The 23,296-nt window shown below is 39.0% G+C and overlaps 1 protein-coding gene across 2 annotated transcripts in view; it reads left to right on the top strand.

Annotated features, from left to right (window-relative positions):
- The window catches only part of ABCC1 (ATP binding cassette subfamily C member 1), a 1,301,041-nt gene that overhangs the window by 822,318 nt on the left and 455,427 nt on the right, over positions 1-23,296 (top strand). For both annotated transcript variants that reach the window (XM_044089159.1, XM_044089158.1), the window contains exon 19: positions 17,341-17,521. In XM_044089159.1, coding sequence (XP_043945094.1) covers positions 17,341-17,521 — 181 coding nt within the window. The remainder of the gene's footprint in view (positions 1-17,340; positions 17,522-23,296) is intronic.

The raw sequence follows: 23,296 nt of genomic DNA, 5'->3' as shown, positions 1-23,296 counted from the left end.
TGCTCTTTTATATGGAAACTCACTGGCCTACATTAACTGCATCACAGTTGCCACAGTTTCCTGTTCCTTCCCTTGCTGTGCAACTCCAGCTGAATGTTTTGTACTAGTTTCTTATGGCAGGCTCCAAAGTATCTTCATATAGCAACTGATCAGATGTTTCCCACTCCACTGGTTTCTCCTTAATTTGGGGATCCATTGTTGTATCCTACTGTGATGGTATCAGAGTTAAACGCTAAATCCTTCACTTTGCAGGTAAAATGTAACCTCAGTTTCTATTTCTTTAACTTGTCCGTTACTAATCCTTTTCCTCTGTTGTTATTTTTTGTATTGTAAAATTTTCCATGTCTAGATGTCTTTGCCTGTGTTTCTCTCCAAATATCGTTGGTGCTGCTCTTTTTGTATTGATTAGTTTTGCTTTCTCCTTTGCCTAAATAGTGCACCATATTAAATCTTTCTTTCCCATGTTCATATTTCTAAAGACTCTCCTGCTCCTCCTGTTTCTCTTTACTTTGGGGACTTGCTGTTCCATCATGCTGTGATTTAACCTGTGTTAGCCTTTCTATACTAAGTCCTTCACTTCACAAGTATTCCATAACTTCAACTTCTATTTTTGTAACTACTACTTTACTAATTTGCTGTTCTGTGTTCCCTCTTTGTGATTTTTTTTTTAATTGTGAAAATTTCCATATATGGATGCCTTTGCCTGTATTTCTCTCTGAATATCTTTGGGGCTGTCCTTTTTGTGTTGATTAATTTGCATTAATATTGCACCATGTCAGATCTCTTTCTTCCCATGTCGATATTTCTTTATACCTTTCAAAAGTCTCTAGATTTTGTTCTTGATATTTTCGCACTTCCTCAGTAGTAGCTTCTTTTTCTAAGTGGCCCAAGATTTCTTGGTCTGTGTAGTGTTTTTCATGGATCTGTTGTATTAATGAATACGTTTGCATTTGAAGGTTCTGACAGTTTTTCTTCTGGAAGAATTTTTCCTTTCCTCTAATTTCTCTCTTAATCTTTTTGTATGTCTTCTGTCTAGAAATTCTGGGCTTCTTGCACAGTAGTAACACTGCATAATTTCTTTCTTATCCTCGATAGTCCACTGTTCTTTATGGCTCTTTTTTGGTTTATCAGTTTTTGTGGACTGCTACTTCCTGATACAACAGGGAAAGCAATCCGCCCTATGGGCCTGGCCTGTCCCCATTGTAGGAATATTTCCGTGTGTAGAGAATTCTACACTGTCACTTTTTCCATTCCTGGAACCAGTGTGCATACCAGGATTTGGGCACCTTTTTATCCAGCGTCTTGTGTTCCCAGCTATCTTTTTTATTTTGTAACCTACTTCTGTACATGATATATACTGTATAAAATACAGTCTGTATATCAGTGTCATCTTGAGATTTTTTTTGAAAAACAAGGTCCACGTAGTAAAGGTACTCACCAAGACTTGAGGATGAATTAAATTCCAGCAATATGACTCTCCTTTGCTTGCTGATATATAATCTCTCTATTCGGACCCCTATACTGCTACATCCATAGGTTCATAGGACAATACTAGGTTATTGGCCCGGAGGTCATTGTAAGCCTAGCCAAGAATTTCGGCCCATGTTCCCCCAAATCAACACCTGTTTCCCCTGTCCTGCAGGGACACAGATGGGATCCCACAGGTGTTTTTTCTGTTTCCCATCCAGTCATCCAGGTTCCTCTAAAAGAGGGCTAGTGAGGTAGTCTGCTTGACATGGAAAGGAAGTCTATTCCACAAATGGGAGAGTCTTTGGGACCCAAATCTATCCCACCAACAAGTTCTGTTAATGTCACAGACCAGGTTGAGGCCTTGCGTGTGGGTTGTACGAGTGGAGTTTGACTTATGAATATGCAACAACTCCATCAAGGCTGGGTCTGAGACGGCCTTGTATGCCAGACACAAGTCACCTCTGAGCAGTCTGTATGAGACTGAGTAGAGGGTGAGGCTTTTAGGCTATCTGTATGGGATAGGTGTTTGAGACCCTGGATTTTCCTGGTCTCTCCAGCTGCTGCATTTGCTTGGCAAGGTACATGCCGAAGGGGGCATTGTACTTGATAATGGGTCTGATAAGGGAGGAGTATAGGGATGTTATGACCTCCTTGTTCCTAGATGAAATACCCTTACTTATGAGGTGGGCCATGTGGAAAGCCTTCTGTACAACGGAGGCAATGTGGTGGTTAAAAGTCAGTTTGCTATCAACCTGGGTGTTCAAGTCCCTCATGAGTGATTGCATGCTAAGCACATTGTTATTAATGTGATAATTAGTGGGGGGCGCTATTTTCCCCAAAGGGAATAATGATGCATTTCTTGGCATTCAGTTTGAGGCCATGCTTCTGGCACTACTCATTAGTTTGGGTAAGGCCCTCTTGGAGGATGTTCACATCACTAAGGGAATTTGAAAGGACTCAGCTTGCAGTGATCTGCAGACTTGGTCAGCCAAAGACCACTGGTTTTGTCTTGCACCTCAGAAAAGCATCTCCCAAGCAGTAGAGGCCCCAAGACTGATCCTTGGGGTACACCCGCTCGTTATGGGTCTGCTACTAGAGATGGCTTACCCTATTTTGACTGAGTGGTTCTATAAGTGAGCCAGTTAACTACCCATCTGCTAACATACGGGCTGATGCCTAGCTGTGAGAGTTTATCTGTTATGCTCGAGTGGGGAATAATGTCAAAGGCTTTGGCTAGGTCAAGGTAGGCAGTGTGCACCATATTCCCTTTGTCCATGGCTTTGGTGACTGTTTTGAAGATGTCGACCAAGTTTAACGGGCATGATCTCTCTCTAACAAAATCAAACTGTGCGGGGTCAAGCATTTGAAGGTTACCAATGTCCTTGTTTATAAGGTCCATGATAATGCATTCCATGACTTTGCAGATTTGACTTGTTTGGCTGATGGGCCTGAAATTGCCTGGGTCGGTGGATGCTCTGTCTTTGTGTAGAAAGATGACACTGGGTCTACTGCATTTGGCTGGGATGAAGCGGGTGTTCAGGCTTTGGTTGAATAGGGTGCCTAATGGCACTGAGAGCTCATGCCTGAGTTCATGTAGCATACAGCCAGGGATGTTGTTATGGAGGCTGTATTTTTTAGCCTTTTGTGAAGGCATTACAGACTTTCCTTTGTGATGATGGGAGGGAGGCAGGTGCTGGGGATGTCCTGGTTTACCGATGGGATGGGGGGGGGTGAAGTTTTCACTGAACCTGTCTGCCAGCAGGTTGGCCATATCTGTGGCATTTGTGTTCAGTTAAGAGCAGATTTGGGTGTTACCTTTGAGATTGTGGATGTATGTGAAGAGGGTCTTGTGATTGTCCTTAGTGGATGTGGCTAATTTGGACTCCAAGTTAGCCTTCAAGGATTTCACCTGTGACTTTCTTTGCTTGTTCAAAGGAGGGAGTGCTTCCAACTTGGCACCTGCTCCTCCTTGGTCCTGAATGGCAAATTGTTCCTTTTATTATAGAGTTTGTTTATTGCTGCTGTCCACCAGACAGGTTTACTCTTCCTTGAGGAAGAGGATTTGGTCTTGTCCGGTATTGCTGAGTCCATTCACCTGTGTAGGTGCTCATATAGTTTTCTGGTGTAGGCTTGGACATTAGTGCTAGTTCAAATGAAGGGACAGTGGCTGTGAAACTGCTTATACCTGCTCTCAGGAGGTTGAAGTCAGCTTTGGAAAAGTTTTTTTTTAATTTGATCCTGGCGGGGGGTTCAGGGGAGTTGGTGACTTCAAAACTGATCACTTTATGGTCGGATCTTACCAAGAAGGATGACATTGTAGGGGTGCTACAGGGGCTACTCATGTTGGTTAGTATCAGGTCCAGGATATTTTCACCTCTCGTGGGGGTGTCAACCAGCTAATCCAGTGCATTGGCATTGACAAAGTAGTGGAATTTCTAGATGTTCGTGTTTGGGCTAGCATAGGTCTTCCACTCTATGGTTGGGTAGTTAGTCACCCAAGATCAAGGTAGTTGGTTTAATCTTGATGGGTTCAAGTAAGTCCAGATAGGTGGAGTGGGTGTCCTGAGTCATGTTTAGAGGTATGTAGCTAGCTATGATTTGAAAAGGTGTTTTGCCAACAGTTAACTGCACGTGGAGCATCTCCTGTGTGTCATACTGTTTGACCAGCCTGAAGGTGTGTATGCATTTTGATAAATATTGAACCCCACCTCCTTTGGCTTTGTAGCCCTCCAGTTGGGGTCTGAAAATGTGGTAGGATGAGTAACCTTGTAAGGCTGGGGTGCTTTCTGCAGCTTTGAACCAGGTTTCAGTGACTGCACAAATGTCAGCATCTTCCAGGGCAAGGAAAGTTTGCAATGAGTGCAGTTTCATGTTAAGACTCCTAGTGTTTAGCAGCATGACCTTTAAGTTTCATTTAGCTTCAGTATAGGTGGTGCCCTTTACATTCAGCTCAGCACATTGCTGTATATTGCTCTTGATATTGTTGATGTAGCTGAAAAAGGCCTTATGGTTGTGTCTGGCTGTTTAGCTATGTCTTTATCAAGTTTGACCTTAGTAGTCTTCATTAGGTTTCTAAGTTGCTTGCTTAATTTAATGATCAGACTTATTTTCTGTTGGTATATTAAACCACCAAGAAGAAAAAATAGTCCAGGAAACGACTCAGCCAGTATATCCAAAGAATTTATTTTATAGTACCAACAATTGATGTTCTCCAGCGCCTCGGCATAAGCCTTTTAACAGAGTATGACAAAACCCATTTCTCATTCCTTTATATAGTAAAAAACTGTTCTAATAAAACAATTAAAAAACACTTAATTACAGCAGCCATTTACAATCAAGCTCTCTATTTAACCCCTTAGGGTGTAAAGTGTCAAATTTTAAAATAAACAGTGCTTCTTTCCATTGTAGTTTATTCTTCAAGCACATACCTTTCACACAATGTACTTTTTCCAAAATTGTGCCTGTTAAATTCTTACCTTTTTCCAAAATTGTGCCTGTTAAATTCTTACCATCACTGTTATGATATTTTTTAAAATGAAAGCCTAAAGGGCTTTCTACCTTTTCATTTTTAATATTTCTCAGATGTTCTAAGAACCTGTCTCAAACTTCTTTTTGATTCACCTATGTAAAATAAATTGCATTCACATTTGAGTACATGTACAATACCCTCTGTGTTACAACTAAAATTACCATTCACATTAAATTTCTTTCCATTTATACAGTCAAAAGAATTTACTGTTTGGTTACATATACTACAATGACCACATGCTCTAAAACCATAATCAGAAATACTTTGTTAGACTGGCAGCAGAAAAAATAAAATAAACATGAACTAGAATATCTTTAATACTTGTTCCACGTCTATAAGACATCATAGGTTTTTGAGGTCATTTTCTGTTGGTGTTGCACTTTTTATTCTTAGGTATAATTTTCCCTCATTATAAAGTTTGTATATGTTGTGATTCCACCAACTTTTTTTTTTATTTTAGGGTTTGCCATGTGCTTGCTTCTTCCAACAATTTGAATGATGGCTCTGTCACTGCACAGATGTCTATACTTATCAAAGTGAGGCGCGCTTTAGTCCGTGGAGTGTTTTGTTTAGGCTGCTAGCACTGATCAGTGGTACTTCTATATTCTCCTTAGTTTGTTTTGTTATTTGAGAGGTCAATCCAGTTGACATTGCTTAAAAAAGGCACTAGAAGTGTATAATCTTTGAGCCGGTATGTGAAATCCTGGTAGGAACAGATGCAGACTGTCTCTGACCAGGCAATGAAATCTGTCGACCATATCCTTCCAGGCTTTCAGATATTTTACCCTTTCAAATGACACCAAGAACTAAGCCAGTTATTGAAGTAATTATTTTTTTCTTCGTGTCATGGTATTATTCTTGGAGAAGGTAAAATTTGCTTAATTCTAAGCTCATGCCTGCTTGGGTCACATAGTCAAAGTGCTCTGTCTCCATATCGTCTCAGGAGATGCATCTCATGTCATTCGCACCCATATGTTCAATGACAAAGTCGTAATGGTACTTTGCTGTTCAAGGACTTGAGTGCCTGTGTGATCTGGTGAATCCTGGCAAGATACAAGCATCACTCTTTCTTGACTGGAATATTAGGTTGAATGGATGACTGTCTTGTGAACTTGACATCTGGGATAGTGTGATCCGGGTTACTATGTGAGATGGTAGTCTTTGCCCAAGTTGCAGGCATGGAATGTTGCTAAAAGTGCATAAAACCCTCGTCTCGTTTCAGAGGTCATTGTGGTTTGGGCATGTTAAGCTTTAGAACCTCTGCAAAGTATGGACTGTGTGTTTTTATACGAGTTTGTGGGAAGGTGTGTTGTTGGGTGAGCTGCTTGACGGTCCATGCATCAGTGGTGGTGGTAGTATGAGCTTTTAACCTCTAGTGACTTTAAGGTACATACATCTCTCATATACTGCATTATGTTGTTGAAGTAGTAAGTGATCATCTGACAATATGAAAATTCTTGCCTTGTCTCAAGATACCAATCTCAATCAGGCTGACTACAGAAATTGTGGGAGAGTGCTTGTCCATAGTTATTTACTGGAAGTGCCATCTGTCTGGTCCTGGTGATACTGCTGGTCTCAGCACAGCTGCAGACTGTTAGGAATCGGTGATCTTTGCTCCTTTTCTCAGCAGAAGCAGAAGAGTAGCACCCAATCCCAGGCTGCTTCCTGAGTAGTAGTATTAACCCAGATGTTTATGGGTTCAGTGCATCTGCTATTGTCTTATGTTAGGAGATACCCTGGATGAAACATACAGCAGTTGAATGCAACAGAAAGGAAAGCTACACAAAGGCCCTGAAGAGATTCTCACCAAAACTGCAACCAGACCACACAATGAAAAGTCCCATATACTGTGCACTATGGACAGGGATTCCTCCCTGCAAAAGTAATTTATACGTCTTGTACCTCTGTGTCTTTTTTTTTTTCTTGTCATGTTCATACAGTAATGTATTTTTGACAGTGCAGTTTTCTTCAGCTGCATCTTCTAAAACAATAGGTTCATATAGTTTTCTCATCTCAGTTTTGTTCAGTTTAGGTAAATTCATTATCAAAATGCTATCTTTGCAGTACTTCTGCATTGTACTGACTTATCTTTCAAAATAAATTGATGTGGAACCCTAGTTATGTATGACACCTTGCTTGTTACTGTGTTTTGTTTGACCAGCTCCTTGCAAGCTTCATTATCCTGTAGTCATTTGCCAAGTCATTGCTGCTGTAATGCACCTGCAGTACATTTTCACTCATTTATGTGTATATTTATTGAATGTACACATAGCTTCATTGCCTTTCACATTGTTTTCATGGACAGCATGCCTGACATTGCACTGCTTAATACACTTTGATAATAAGAAATGTATGCAATGGCATGTCCATCTCACAGCCACATTGTAGTTCTGTCATTCAGATCTATTATGCCAAATCCATACCGTAGGATCATAGGAGATTACTAGGCTATTGACCCAAAGGTCATTTTAAGCATAACAGTTTCAACCCAATGTAATACCATAAAAGTTCTAGTCAGTATCCGAGATTGCATTTAGCGATGACTGCCCATGTTCAGGAGGGTTGTGGGCACTATCCCTGGTAAGAATTTCCGGTGCTCTAGCCACTCGTTCAGGTTCCTCTTGAACATTGTCCATAGAGGTGCTCTGTCTCACATGAATTGGTAGCATGTTCCAAACATGTGGCAGTCTCCGGGAGATAAATCTGTCCCACCAGCATGTCCAAATTAAGTCACAGGCCATATTTAAGTCCCTGGAATGGGTAACATTAGGCCCATTTGATTTGTGGGTATGCAGAGCAAGTTCATTAAGTTTGGGTCTGGATTGTTCTGTAGGCCAGGCTCTCCAGTAGCATTGTGCCAGTTTTCTATGTGGTACTACCATCTTCCTGCTGATAACTTTCTGTACCCACCCTAAGTCCATATAATCTCACATGATGCCTCAAAGCAGTATCCACCCATTTTTGATGTAATCTAGGAAGATGAGATGAAAGTCTTGGTCCAGTTTGGTGCCCTTAAATTATGAATGTCTTGATCCTATTCTACCGTTCATAGTTTTTGATGTGCACTGCTAGGTGTGTAGATTTCACATCAGTACTGACACCTAGCTTTTGAACCTTATCATTCCGTAGTTTTTCTCATGTTTGTTTTTTCTTTCCAGCTTCTTTCTTCTACTTATTGTACTTGAAGCAGTGCAAGCAGTATATCTAGCATCAAAGGTGCAAACTGAGCAGGAATCTTAGCAATAATGTGTCTCCAATGTTGTGTGTTTGCCAGACCATTGTCAGAGTGGTTAATGTAATTATTGAATGCATTTACATGAATGAAGAATGCATTTTAAATGTTTTAGTATCTCAATTAAATGCATATATATATATATATATATATATATATATATATATATATATATATATATAAAATGGAATTTTACAACTAATTAGAAACAATGCTAACTGTATTAATGGTTTGTGTCGACTCCTTTCGTGTTTATCATGAGAGATGGCTTTTACTTCAATAACGTTTATAAAAGTACTGGTTCAAATACTGAGAAGTTTTTCAGTGGAGTAAACCATGCTTACCATTAGTATCTGTGACCTGTCTCTTCAGCACTGTGTACCATCTTGCCATTTTTTTGCCTCTCTGGGGCTTGAGTCTCTTGAGTAAAGCGAAGTGAGGCTGAGGTTGAATAGGCTTAGTAGCGAGTCTACCAGACAGTGTCTGGTGATGACAAGAAGGCATCCTTGACACATTTTCAGGACCATTGGAGCAAAGGATTTTGGCCATGGAGAGAGCATGCAGTAGTTGGTTGTAGGTAATCAGAGGTAGTGGTGCGGGTGAACTAATAAATTGGTGAAAGTTAGAGGGAGATGCCAAGGTAGAGTTACAGCCGAATGTGTCCACTAATATGTTTATGCCCTTAGCGGATGAGTAAGTGTTGGTGGGTCCTAGCTTTGAACATTGCCAGGAATTGCCTCTAAGGTTTCTGAAATTACCGAAGAAGACTTTGTGATTATCCTTAGCAGAAATAGCAATTCTAAATCCATACTTCAGGAGTACTTCAGATGATGCAGTATTAAGTTTGCTTTTATGAGCAATGTTGTATAGTTTGTTTATTCTTTGGTCCCAGCAGAGGGGTTTATTCCTGAATTTGTCTGTCATTTTTTATGTCTATGGGAACATATGCCTTAATGCGTGCTTTGAGGTGGGCATCGATATTATCCACAGATATTGCAGCATGCAAGGTGGGGTCATCGAGGTGAAGAGAGTGCTTAAAATTCATCAGGTCATCAGTTAGCTGGATTGATTTTGCCTTAGAGTAGTCTCTAAAGACAGAAGGGCTTTGTGGTAAGTCAGGTTTTACTCTTACAGTGAGTGTTATCAAACAATGGTCAGATTTCACCAGGGATGCAGTAACTGTAGGTACTGAGCATAGAGGTTGGCAGCATTGGTAAGAACCATGTCCAATATTTTTGAGCCCCTAGCTGGGACTTGAACCCGTTGATCTAGGGAGCAAAGCTTAATGAAATCCAGGAATCTGTGTGTATATTTACTTGAGGTGGTGTAAGTTTCCCAGTTAATAGAGGGATAGTTGAAGTCTCCCAAGAGAATAGTGTAGGGTTATATGGAGAAGGATGTCCTTTCCTGCTGTTGCATGGTACAAAGTTCTGTTTACCATGAAAATGGTATGAAGTTGTTCAAGGTCACTGTCCTGTCTTAAAGATATAATATGGTGTCTTAATTCAGGCATGCCCCTGCCAATTTTGCCATCAGTTTCTGTACTGGGTATGGAAGAGTGGTAGACAGTAAAACCCGGTACTATAGAGGTGCTAACATTGTTCTGAAACCATTTCACTAACTACAATGATGTTTAGATCTTCAAAAATTAAGAATGCCTGTATGGAGTGCAACATTTTTTTGCTTCTAGCATTGATCAGTGCTACCGTTAGAGTTTTATTTATTTGGTCTTTGTAGGAAATTTGAGGTGTGCAACCTTGCCTAGAAAATTCATTATGGGGAAGGAAAAGATGATGGCCAATATATGAAAGCCATGAGAAGAGAGCTGCAGACTATCCCCAGCAAAGCAGCCAGGATTGTCAGTATATCCTCCCAGGCTGATAACTGTGTATCATTCTAAGAAGATCACTGTACAAGTGTAATTGAAGTTGGTTATCTTTTGTTTGTATTGTGGCATCATTCATGGTGATAGTAGGATACTGCCCAATACTCCTGTCTTACAGATGTCAGTTGCATAATCTGATAGCTCCATCGGACCCTGTTTGTTTGACCTAAGGAGATGTGTCTCAAGTCATTCACTCCCACGTGTTGAATGACCATATCCTTTGTACTTGGAGTGAAGGACCATAGTGACATTGTAAATCCTGGCACCTGAGAGGCAGATAACCATCACTTTCTTTGCTCAGCCTGTAGACAGGTGCACCTGTGTTATAGGTGCAGATTTCACAGATTAATGAGAAAATTTCAAAACTAGAGAGTGAAATCATTCAGCGCAAAATAAATAAACTGTTAAGGGACTTAAAAGATTATGAAACTAATTATTTTTTCATGGCAGCGTGAGCCGGCGCGAGATAGGTCAAAGGTCAGAAGCGGTAGCCAGAAGAGGTGAAGTATGTCAGCGTCTTCAGCTGAGCAAAATGTTTCTAGAAATGTTACTTTTGCTGCCTCTTCGTCTTCCTTGACTATGGAGACTGAAGACAGAAATGACACTTCAATTTCTCCCACTACTGAACATTCTTTTCAGACTGGTAAATCAAGTCGGGGGAGAAATGGCAGGAAGGGAAGAAATTGCTTTAAATAAGGAACTGGTATGTGAACATAATGCACAGACTTTACAATTTGTGAATTTATCTGGTTTTAATCTTACTAGTGATATGAAAGCTGTGTTATTAAAAGGTAGTAAATTTGTACCTACACACTGTCCTTCTTTTGCCGATTTATACTTGGAGTTAAAGGCATTTAGCAGGAAGCTGCTTTTAAAAGTTTGTTTTCATAGAAATGTTACAAATTCTTTTGTGAGTGTTTGTTTAAATAATTCAAACATAAATAATGATTTGGATGAGGATTTATTGAACATGTCTTTATATGACTATGAGGATGCTGAATCTTTTAGTATGGATGAAATAGTGGATAATTCTAGTTGCTACCAGACTGGATATGGGAAGTTACCATTACCCCATTTGAAAATTGAAAATAAATTTGTACCTTTCATTAGTGTGCCTGCTATTTCTTTATTTTTAAAGGTTCTGTTTAAAGAAATGTTTACAGCACTTGCTGAGTTTTTGAGTAATGAGAAGTGTTATAACCTGAGCAAAAATGAATGGTTTGCTCTGAAGAGCCTCAAACAACAGAGGACTAATTTTATATTTAAATGTGCTGATAAAGGAGGTAATTGGGTTATTTTGGATAAACAAATATTGTACTATGGTAATTGATTTATTGGAAAATGTAGATGAATATAAAAGGTTAACCAGGGACCCCGTAGTGGAATATAATGATCAACTTTTGGCTTTATTAGAACGAGGGGAACGTCTGGGTTTTTTTGAGCATAAGGATGTGTGTAAATTGCACATTAAAAAACCTATGACACCTATTCTATATGCTTTTCCCAAAGTGCACAAATGCTTACAAAACCCTCCGGGCAGGCCCATTGTCTCAGGGGTGGGTTCCTTTTTGAATAATAAAATTTTTCTAGATTTTCATCTGAAGGCACATTTGAAGAAGGTTGTAGCACATATTTCTAATACTCAGGACCTGATAAATGAAGTGTCTAAAATTCAGTGGCAAAGTGATTATTATTGGGTTACCACTGATGTAAAATCATTATATACAAATATTAAACTCAGATGGGGTTTGGAATCTATCACTGATATGTTGGGTGATGGGCCCAGGACCACCTTTTTGATTAATTTGCTTGAATTTTGTTTGACCCATAATTTTTCTTTTAACAATGAGTTATTTTTGAAGTTAAAGGGTACGGCTATGGGGGCTGCTTTTGCGCCCTCATATGCCATTATATACATGGGATTTTTTGAAAAGAAATTTGTTTATCCCACTGTATTTTTTAGGAACAATGTTTTACTACATATGCGTTTTATAGATGACCTTATTTTTATTTGCAAGGGTGATGTAAATGATTTTTTTGATTTCTTTGAAACTCTCAATAATAATGAGCATGGTCTCACTTTCTCTTATGAGTGGAATAGGGAACAGATTAACTTTTTGGATGTAACCTTATACAGAAGTGGTGAAGTTGTTGGTTACAGACCCTTTAGGAAATCAACTTCGGTTAATATGTTCCTGCATGCCAGTAGTATGCATCCAGGACATTTGTTGAATTCTTTACCATATGGTGAATTTAAAAGGATTTATGACAATACTAGTGACAAAAATGAAAGAATTAATGAATTGGATAAGGTTTTGTTCAGGCTGAGAGAAAGTGGTTATGATGAGGCTCATTTATTGGGATGTAAAAGCAAAATACTTGGGAATGTTATGGATAGATCACATACTTTTCTAAGCAATAATAAGTCTGGGGGCAGGATGTATCAAAGGATGTTGATGATGACAAGAAACTTTTTTTTATGTTACAAGATTTTCTCTGTTTTCTAATAAGTTAATTCAGATAGTGAGAAAACATTGGCATATTGTTTGTGAAGATGAAATGATAGGTCATTTGTTTCCTGAACCCATCACATTTTCCTTTAAGAGGGGGAAAAATTTAAATGAATTGTTGAATTATAATTTTGTTGAGGGCAACAACTTTCTGCCGTCTGGCACTTTTCCATGTGGTCATTGTAGTATTTGTGATAGGGTCAAGAATTTAAATATTATCAATGGCAGAACATTTGTTCCTAGGTTTTATTTTAACTGCAAATCGACAGGGGTGGTCTATATTTTGGGCTGTTCCTGTACTGATGTTTGGTATATAGGTCAGACTAAGCGTATGGTTAGGATTCATGTATTAGAACATTTAAAAGACATTAGAAATTATAATGAAGCTAGTCCTGTTGCCAAACATTTTCATGACATACATGGTGATTCTCCTAGTAGTCTAAAATTTTGTGTACTTGGTAAACCTATCTTGTATAGAGGGGGTGATTATGTGGCTAAGCTGCTTGAATTAGAAACTAGAATGATTTTAAAGTTTAAGACTTTAAAGCCCTTTGGTCTCAATCAGGAATTGGGTATTTAACATTTATTATTTAACATCCAATATTTATTTTTGTGTTTATTGTTATGATTAATCAATGTATGTATCTATGATATTTCATACTGACATTCATTTGTTAAATTATATACATTTGGTCACTTTAAATGTTTAACATATTAATTGGTTGATTAATGACAGCTGTGTGATTTGGAGTGTATATATACTTGTTTAAACTTTGAATGCACTGTGATCCATGAAGGCGAATTGCCGAGGTACCAGATCACTTTTTGAATAAAAATACTGCTGGTTAAGTGCTAGTGAAATTGTGTTTTCTAAGTTTTCTTGCTGCTGTCGGTGTTTTGTGAATTTGGTGCACCTGTGTGTCTGACTATGGAGTCACCTATGACTATGACATTACCATATTTTACTATTTCTTCCTTGCTGCCTTAAGAGCTTCAGCATGCCAGTTGAGTGACCCATTTTGTAGTGTATAATTTCTATTTGCCTATTACTTTGAGGCGGAGTGTCCTGTATACTAAATCTTCATCTAGGAGGCCTTTTTGGTTTAGCAGGGCCAAGGACTTTTTAAGTACTTCATCATAAGAAGGCGTCTTTGTCTTGGCATGGCTGCAGTAGGTGAATGTCAGAACTGACATGTTAGGTTTAGGCTGCAGTCTTTGAAGAGAAGTTGTCCCCCAAGATTAGTAGGTACCCGCACCTCTCACACATGGAATTGTATGAATTATGGAGATAATTATAACTTAATAAATATATTAAGTTAATATAATAAATGTACATAAAAAAATTATGAAGCAGGAAGAATCAAACAGTTGTCAGTGAGCATGAGACAGTTCTTGCATTGCCTCAGTGTTCATTTTACTATCAGGCTGGTAACAGTGAGGTATTCCATAACTTCATGATATGTAGTGCCTGATGAAATAACAGGTACTAATGAGTGCTAATGAAATACATTTGTAGGATGGCATTGTGTGCTCGAACACTAAGAAGAGCAGATTTAAAAAAGATATGGAAAAAGGGTTAAACCTTTCTGTATTGCACTGTGCACAAAGCAGGCACGAAGATTGAGCTAAGCAGTCTTGTAGGAAGAGCTGCCCATTTTGATCTACCAGTGCTGCCTAGTAAAAGCAGATTAAATAAAAATAGGAGGAGGTTCCAAGGATAATTTGTAGTAAGGGCTGTCAACAGCAACACTGGTTGGCAGGGTGGCGACTCAGTGTTCTGGATCTATGGAGTACATTGGATCTATGGAGTACATTGGGAGGGTAAAGGTATTTAAGTAGGTTAAGCAACTTAAACTTTTGTGTTTATTGACAATACCATTGGAAGAGAAGTGGGTGGGAATGGGGTAGTCAAATTAAACATAAGGGGTGGACAACAACAGACATTGACTTTAAAGTCACTTCATGTCAGGGTGACAAGAAATCAACAAAACAGCTGTGTAAGAGGCCAGAGGAAATCAGAGTGAAACTTGCAGCAATTAACTTTCTTACAAAGGCAATTCACTGCATAACTTTAGGTCTACTACATGTCCGAAAATGGTTTTAACAACGAGAAATGTTAGAGCATAACCAGTTTAGTTTGATTTTTCATTTCTTATGTAGAGATACTAAGAATAAATAGTGTCTTTAGATCAAAGATTCATCCACAGCAGTAGACATATTGAGGATTAGCCACAAAGGACAAAAGCCAGCCCTAAACCCTGCTGTAAATATAATTAACACAAGAACCCAATCAGCCAAACAGAGCTGTAAGAACAGACACTGAAACTTACAGGAGTAACTTACGTCTCACACAGGATATGTACTTCATGTCTCCAGGCCTTCTACCTGGTTGAACCTACCTTACCTATCTCATCTTCCCATGGATCCTCTCCTCAAGACTATTATACAGTAAAGCTGTGTCTTTCAATGGGATTACACTTAGAACCACCTAGTGATTCATTGTCACCAACATGGAATGTTATTTTTTCCTAGGGAAGTTAACACCCACTTCGATCCCAGCTCCTCTGTGGCGCTGCGGTGCATTTTTTCTGAAAGGCTTAATTTTTAATTTCTAATACCTCAGGTAGGGGGTTCTGGGAGCTTTTTCTGGAAGGCTTAATTTTTAATTTCTAATACCTCAGGTAGGAGGTTCTGGGAGTCTAGCAGTAATGTAACAAGTGCCATACCCAGTCTTTCAAAGAGATTCTTAATTATGCTTCTTTCGTGCCTGGGGTGGTATCTGAACTGTCACTTCTGACCGTCTTTTAACCCACAAAATTAATAAGGACAAAATTGTATTTTACTCTGATTTGCACAATCAGCTTATATATTACTTGGCAAGAATAGTGGAATTCTTTCAGTTGGAACAGCTCTTTGTAGCTTTCATGTCAGGCAGACAGGGAAGACCATTTTCTGAGCAAATGCTTAAATTGTTAGAAAATTGCATTCCAGTTTGAGAACTGTTTAAAAGACCTGGAGAGGTCTGTGAGAGCCCACTTTACCAAGGCAAACAGCTATCACAGCAGCCTCCCTTAAAAGTTTACCAACTCGGATATCTCTGAGGCAGACACCTGCACAATAATGTCCACCTTCTCTAGACACCATCAGCTGGATTTTTAGTCTCAGCACATGGCAGGATTTGGTTCTGTTTTGCAAGATGTGTTGTAACTCCATCCTCTCTTTGGGGAGAACTGACTGTTTAGTGGTTTTCCCTTTGGATAGTTAATCATATTGCAGCAGTGATTCTTACAGTGAACATAGTACAGTTATATTAATACACACACCATACCACTATATGCTAAAATAGGGCCACTGCTGCTGTATAAGCTCCCACCCTCCTTCACCATTGTTATGAGCCTGTTTACCACTGCACTGAGAAGATGGGAAGTTGTCTGAGGAGGACGCAAGATATCCATTGCAAACATAATAGTCAGTACTGTGATACATTACATAAAGGGCCCTCATCTGAGCAGTCCTGAAAACTCAGACTTTTTTTTTTGGGAACCAAGGCTTTAGTTCCTCAAGGATCCTGCAGATGAGGACAGGAAGCATTATTTACCTCCAAGTAAGGGTACGGTTGTTTCTACTGAGACAGACATGAGCTATTGTATGTTTTAACCTTGCATTATCTGATGTCTAGGGGAGAAGTCCAGGTTTACTGTGGATCTGGAAGTGAGGCCAGAATGCAGATGTTGACATGTGGCTAATTCTCATGGATAAGGAACCATGCTGTAGAAATGACCCTATGTGAACATACTGTTATGTCATTCTCTCTGATATGCTTTTCTTTGCTGGTAGCCTTTTAGAAATGAATTTGGAAGGGAGTTCTGAAGAATTAAGTAAATTATTTTATGCTGTTTCCTATTTGTTAATTAGGTAATTGAGTTGGTCCATGATTCAGGCCCCATTTAATTCGGGACTTGGCCCCTAAGGGCAGGTATAGGTGCAGTATATTTTATGTGCTGTTTAATTTAACCTGTCATCTACCATGTTTTTGAGAGATGTAAGGAAGCAGAATTCCACACAGACAGTGGTTATGATAGAGGTACTGTGCTGCCCAAGATGTCTTTATACTTATTTATTTTACGTTTGTTGACCAGGACAGTCCGACTTGATACATGTCCATTTTCAGCAGAGGCCCAGGGAGAAAAGCTCCAAGATAATAATTCACATTAAACATTTAGTAAATGCTAGTTCCAAGCAGATTACAGTCATAAACAATACCAGCATTTAGCACATATAGTACTAACTTATTATAAAACACTTTACAAAGCATAACATTATTTTCAAAGTTAAACATACATAACATTACATTCAGGTTTAAGACACACTGAGCAGTAGTTATACAATTCATCCTTCCTGAAATGGAGTGGTAGAAAATAGAAGTAATTGAAGGTAAGGCACCTAAGAAATAGAGAGGTCACTAGTCGGGGTTAGTGCAAGGACATAACCAATCATTTCTGAAGTATTTCTTGAGTTTGTTTTTGAATTGAGTTACGGTAAGATTGGTGAATGTTGATGGCACGTGTGTGTCTAGAGAGCAAATGATTACAAATCTGTTAAGTAATGAAACTTTGTTGATTAAGTTTAACTCAGACAGTGTCCTGTTAGAATGGAAAAAAATGAACAACTGTGTGAATTTCTTACAGAGCATCATTTACTTTTATTTACCTAGACTCGAGTTTTGGTGACTCATGGTGTTAGCTATTTGCCTCAGATGGATATCATCATTGTTATGAATGATGGCATGATCTCTGAAATTGGATCTTACCAGGAACTTTTAAAACAAGATGGTGCCTTTGCAGAGTTCCTTCGGACATATGCAAATGCTGAACAGAATGCAGATGATGCCAAAGGTAAGTCTGCAGATGAACTCTCTCTATAGTAGGTATCTTTGTGACATGTTTGGTGCTAAGTTTATATAACATGAATAATGGAAGCACATACTTGGCTTTGTCTTACCAGCAATAGATTTTGGCATTGCAAGGAAGAGGAATACCTAATGCATATTGTAGGGATTAATAATGCATTACAAATCCATATCCGTGCAAATTAGGCAATGCTGGATGCCACCCATTCCATTCTGTTTTAGAGATTAGCAAATGTTCCTAAAAAGTTTGCTGTTGCTCAACCCCAGGGCATTAGTTTGATGCAAGGCTAAAAGGAGTAGCAGAATGTTTCACGTCTGTTTTGCCACAAGATGCTATTGGTCGTCAGTCTGCCATTTTTCCAGGTAACTTGTAAAGAATGCCAAGTACACCGTTTAGGAATCTTTTTATAGCAATATCAAATATTGAATAATTGAATTTATTTATTTATTTTATTTTATTTTATTTTATTTATTTTGCTGTTGCTGGAAGCTGTTTTAAAGTTCCAAAGTCTGTGAAGTCCCTAGAAAAGTTAATGGTGTGTTTGTGGAAGTCACACCCTTAACTGTTCTTTTTTGTGTAGTAAAGGAATACCATATGTCATCTTACAAGTACTAGTTAGATTTCACTAATTCAGAAGCAACAAAGAGAAAATAAATAAGGCTTGCCTTAACCAGAAGAGGTTTGTGGTCTTGTTATAGATATCTACATGAGATTAGAATGAAGTCTTCAGCAGAGCGTAAGGGTCATAAAAACTAAAAAAAAAATGTACCAGAAGCTGCTCATCAGAGAGAGATTATGGGCAGGAAGTATGTGGGTGAGGACCTGGTGAATCTGCCAGTCCTGCAGTTGCCTGAGGATGTTGAAACTGGTGATATAATGCTTTGTACTAGCTCAGTCTAGTGCCTGTATCTGCAGGTTTCCTGACTGCCTGACCCTTCAAGAGACTGACAGTGAAATCATGTCTCTTGTTGCTGTTCAAGACATTTAGGTTTGTCACAATTTCCCAAATACCTGCAATGGACATCGGTCTCCTCAAAATTTCATTTGCTTCCCCTGAATTGTGTGAATTCTTGGCTATGCCTACTGTTTTGTCAAATGCAAGATCAGGTACGTGTATCAGATCAGTAATGAGACTCCATCTGGAAAAGCAAGGGCAAGGATTTTATTACAAGCCATGTCTGGTCCCAGTGAAGGATGGCTGGATGGCCCTTGTAGCCTCATTCTGCATCTGTTGGGGATAATGGCCCTTGTAGCCCCATTCTGGATCTGTTGGGGATAAACATGTTCTTAAATGTAGCCAGAGTTTTCAGTGCTGAACCTACAGTCTTTGCTGTCTGTTTTTGGTCAGTTTGTCACTTTAAATCAGAAGGATACATATCTCCACATACCCATCTGTCAGTATGGCTTATAGGAATGTAGTGGTGAATTCTATAAGCTGTAATATTCTCTCTGATCTTACGGGGCAGTACCAAAAGCATTCCTAGCCGGTCTAAGGGGCTGGTGAAGTATAGATCAGCATATTATATTTATAAGTCATAATTAGATGAGCGGAGTAATGTTTGAAAATGATTGGGTAGATTATAAGTGACGTATAATGTTTGCAACTGGGAGTGTGTCAGTATGGTTTGCGATGTAAAATGCTTGCAACTAGGATTGTGTCAGTGTGGTTTGTTTTAATTTATATAAGAATATGATTGCTTATTGTGTAAGTGACGGTTTAATAAAGATGTTTCTTGTTTAAAAAAAAATCTTTGTAAGTAATAAGCTAAAACTTAAAAGCATTGACATGCAAAGTGGAATCTCTGTTTAAAAACTGAATTTTGTTTACTATTGGCAATTATCTTTGATTTATTACAATATTAATATTTATATATATATTTTTGCTGTTTTAAAACGCATTCATGTGACTCTTCAAAACAGATAACATTGATATGCAGTCAAAAACTGTTATTGTGCATGGAGTCAGTGTCCCATACTTGGTTCAAAGGTGTGTTCTGTTTTGGTATTCTTGGAATCTGTTTCCTTGTTCTTGGACACGTTTGAGTTGTAAACTGGCTTCAGAATTACTGGCCACCCCCTTGATAAAAACATAGCTAAAATAAATATAAGCCTACAGAACACCAAGCATGTTTTTCCATTTTAATGATTGATCCTTTCAGTAGCTGGCAAAATGTGGTTTTATTGTTTTCTCTGCTGATGTGACCCACCCCCCAATCTCACTAGAAAAACAGAAACAGCTTGAAATGTCAGCTTTCAAAGTTTCTTTCCTCTCTCACAGCTGAATGTTCTTACTGTATACAGCCTGACGTTTTTCTCCATGCAGTCGTACTTTCCAGCAATAATAAATATCCACCAGTTTGTGTGAAGTCTTGTGTGCTGGTGTGTCTTGTGTTGAAGTTCTCTCCTATGTTACAGATTTCTTCTCGTTTTCTTAACATTAGCTTTGTTTTCATAAGAGCCAAAGATCTCCATCACAGAGTTTATTACTGTATGTTCAAGATGGGACAGGACCATTTTCAGTTTACTTCTCTGCCTTCTAGGCTTTCCACAGCTTCCATTGTGTTTACAAAATGCCTTGCCTTTATATTCATATTCTTAATAGAGAATGATACATTTATCCTTAACAATCTGCTTGATTGATCCAGACACCTGTGCAGAAATGCATTCAAGGGACCCTGAAATTTATAGTCTACTCTTTCGATCTTTGTGTTTTCCTTGCACTTGCCAAAGTCTAGCCTGGTCATGCAGGCGTCTGTTTTCTTACATTCTCTGTTGACACCAACAGGTGGCCAACTATATTTTCCCAAACATAGTGCAGTCTGTAAGGTTACTTTTCAGGTCTAGCACTGAAATCCCTGATGTCAGCTTGGTTGTTCCAGAGGGCTTCAGGACATATGTTTTACTCTGTCCCATTGCCCATTTGATCCAGAGTGCACATAAGACAGATCCAGTTAAGTTAGGGACATTTAGGAGCAACACACCAGCCCTCTGCATCAAGATTCCCCTTTGTAGACTGAGCAGCTGAAATGCAACCTGACATGCTTATGGCCCCCCCAGGAGCACAGACCCTTACTGTTAATCCCTTGGACTTTTGCCTTGTGAGAACATATAAGCTTGAAGGAGATGAAGGCTTTGATGCTGGCTTTGGAAAAGTTCAGGTCAGTACTGATCCTGGTACTCCAGTGATTATCACAGATAGCACCATGGTCAATTTGGTATGTAACCAAGGGGCAGTGTTTCTCTCTCTCTCTCTACCAGCATTGCATATTGGCAAAGATGGTGTGGAGAATCACTTTTCAGCTGGGACTGCATCTGCAGGCCTCTCAATTCCATCTGTTTTCCCTCTTTTGATCATTGTTAACATTTTACTGCCTGTGACGCACAGACAGTATCTTACTGGGTGAGGCATGGAATAGCTGAATTACTGTTGTTTAGGAACTGGTCTGTGTCATTTCATTAGGCTTCTGAATTTCTGCCCCCAGGTTGAATAGTTTTCTTCAAAGCAGTTGCCTTTTTTTTGGGCGATTCCTATCACTAGACTGGTACATTTGTTCAACAGCTCTGTTGCTTGGGTTTTACTTTGCCATGTCAGTTCTAAGGGATTTGTGTTGGTCTGGGATGATTTTAGACATGTCTTGGAATGTAAGGGTCCTTTCTTTAGCTATTAACAGGCCTGCATATGCTTATTGGAGGAGATGAAGGTCGTCTTACTTTACATGCAAAAAGCAGAATTGAAACCTTCTTTCTCCAACTGTTTTTCAGAGGAGATGAAAGGGATTGGGCCTTTCAACTTGCTGCCCCAAAGCACAATAAAGGGTCTGTATTTTGTCAGTTACAAAGGGACCAGGGGAGAATGGATTGTTATAAAGTTCAGTACAATGTTTATTTTAGGCTGCTTTTGTGGTCCTGATGAAGATGCCCCCCCCTGCTGTGTCAGTTATTCATGGCCTTGTTAGATATCTGGGGACTGTCTTTATCTATGGTACTAGGGGCGACTAACATGTCTGGCAGTCCTGTCAGAGCATCACCAAAATGCTTACAGAAAAATAAGACAGTCCAAGGTTTCAATGACTTTTTTAAAGACTTAACAGCTAGCTGACATATGGACAGCACTGCACCTAGACGGAAGGTAATATACATTCACAGCATAACAGGCTGATACTGCTTCCAATATAGATTACATATTGGTGAGCTCATATGTTCTGAAGGTAGTTAAGACAATCAGCCATGGTATCTCAGCTTTATCAGACCACAGTTTTGCATGATTTTGCAATTTGGCAATCAAATACAGATTATCATTGTTGGCCTCTGGGTTTCACTATCTCTTGTTGCAATTGTACCAGTACAAATCAATTTTAGATAACTTTTTTTCAAGATTGCTAGGATGCTGGCAAAAGGACAGTTGATGCCTTTGTTGAATGTTAGAATTTAAAAAATTTTATCAGAATTTGGTCATTGGGGATTAAAACATATAAAAGTCCTGCAGACCCTGGCAGAATAACCCAGTTAAAAGCTGAGATTTGTAGATTGGAAGGATGGTACTACAGAGAAGGGAAATATAAAAAGTGGGAAAGTGTGCAGATTCAGCAGTTAGGATGGAATGTAGGGCCATCCAAATGATCAACATTCATAACAAATGGGAAGGATGGCAAGCATATTACTGGGTCAAGGGGATTAGATCCCTAAAGCTTTTCGTTACTAGACTAGCTGCAAGGAGGAAAGAAATATCTATTACATTTGTGACAGATGTTAATGGATAGGTGATATAGAGTGCATGGAAAAATTAATTGATCAAAACAATTATTTCCAGAAGCTTTACAAACACATCAAACATACAAGACTCAGCTTTTCAGAGTACTTTCCTACAACAGGCCAGGATGCTGCAGATAGGTGGAGAGGCTCAGCAGGTTCTTATCTAACAAATCTCAGTACTAGAGAGAGATTATGCTGTCCAACAGCTTTCCAATGGGAAGTTGCTAGGTCCTATTGGGCTGCCAGTGGAATTTTTTAAAACCTTCAGGAAGCTTTTTAGTAGACCTTAGTGCTATTTTTGGAAGGAGAAAATAGGGATGTACTAGCTCTAACATCTGGGCTTGCTACTGTAATTCTTCTGCCAGCATCCAATGAATCATCACCATCCCTGGTGGATTTTCACCGCATTTCAATTTTACAGATTGTGAAAAAAATTTACACCAAGATCTTGGCAATGCACCTGGGAGGTCCATTAACCTTCTTTAGTTCCTGTCATGTAACAGAGCTTTGTGAAACAAAGGGAAGGGGGAGTAGATCTAATCCATATATGGCTAAACATTACACAGTTGGCCAGATCCAAATTACATCATCATCTTGTTATGGCTTTGTTCTTTGACCTCCATAAGGAGTTTGATTCCTTGGAATGGTTATTTCCTTGGGAAGTTCCCCAAGCATTTGGATTAACTGGGACTTTTAAGGCACTGTCTGTTGTATGCTGAGCTGTTCGCCCAGGTGGCTGTCCAAGGAATGGTTTCACCCCATTCCATTTACGAGGGGAAGCACAGCAAAGATACTCCCCCTTCTCCTCACTTTTCACTTTTCATTCTAGCCATTGCATCCCTTGCTTGTTACCCTAATGCAAGTGGCTGTATTATAAGTATTGGATCAATACAGGGATTCCACTGTTTCCATCTGGTATGCTGATGACTGAGTGATATGGCTGAGTAATCCTAGAGTTAATCTTATGCATGTTATATCCATCAGAAATTCAGGAGCATTTCAGGTTTA

Source organism: Protopterus annectens, chromosome 12.part0 (genome assembly GCF_019279795.1).
Source record: "Protopterus annectens isolate FY-2018-M chromosome 12.part0, PAN1.0, whole genome shotgun sequence".
Taxonomy (NCBI): Eukaryota; Metazoa; Chordata; order Ceratodontiformes; family Protopteridae; genus Protopterus; species Protopterus annectens.
The sequence above is the reverse complement of the archived record's forward strand: the minus strand, read 5'-3'. Positions and strand labels throughout refer to the sequence as shown.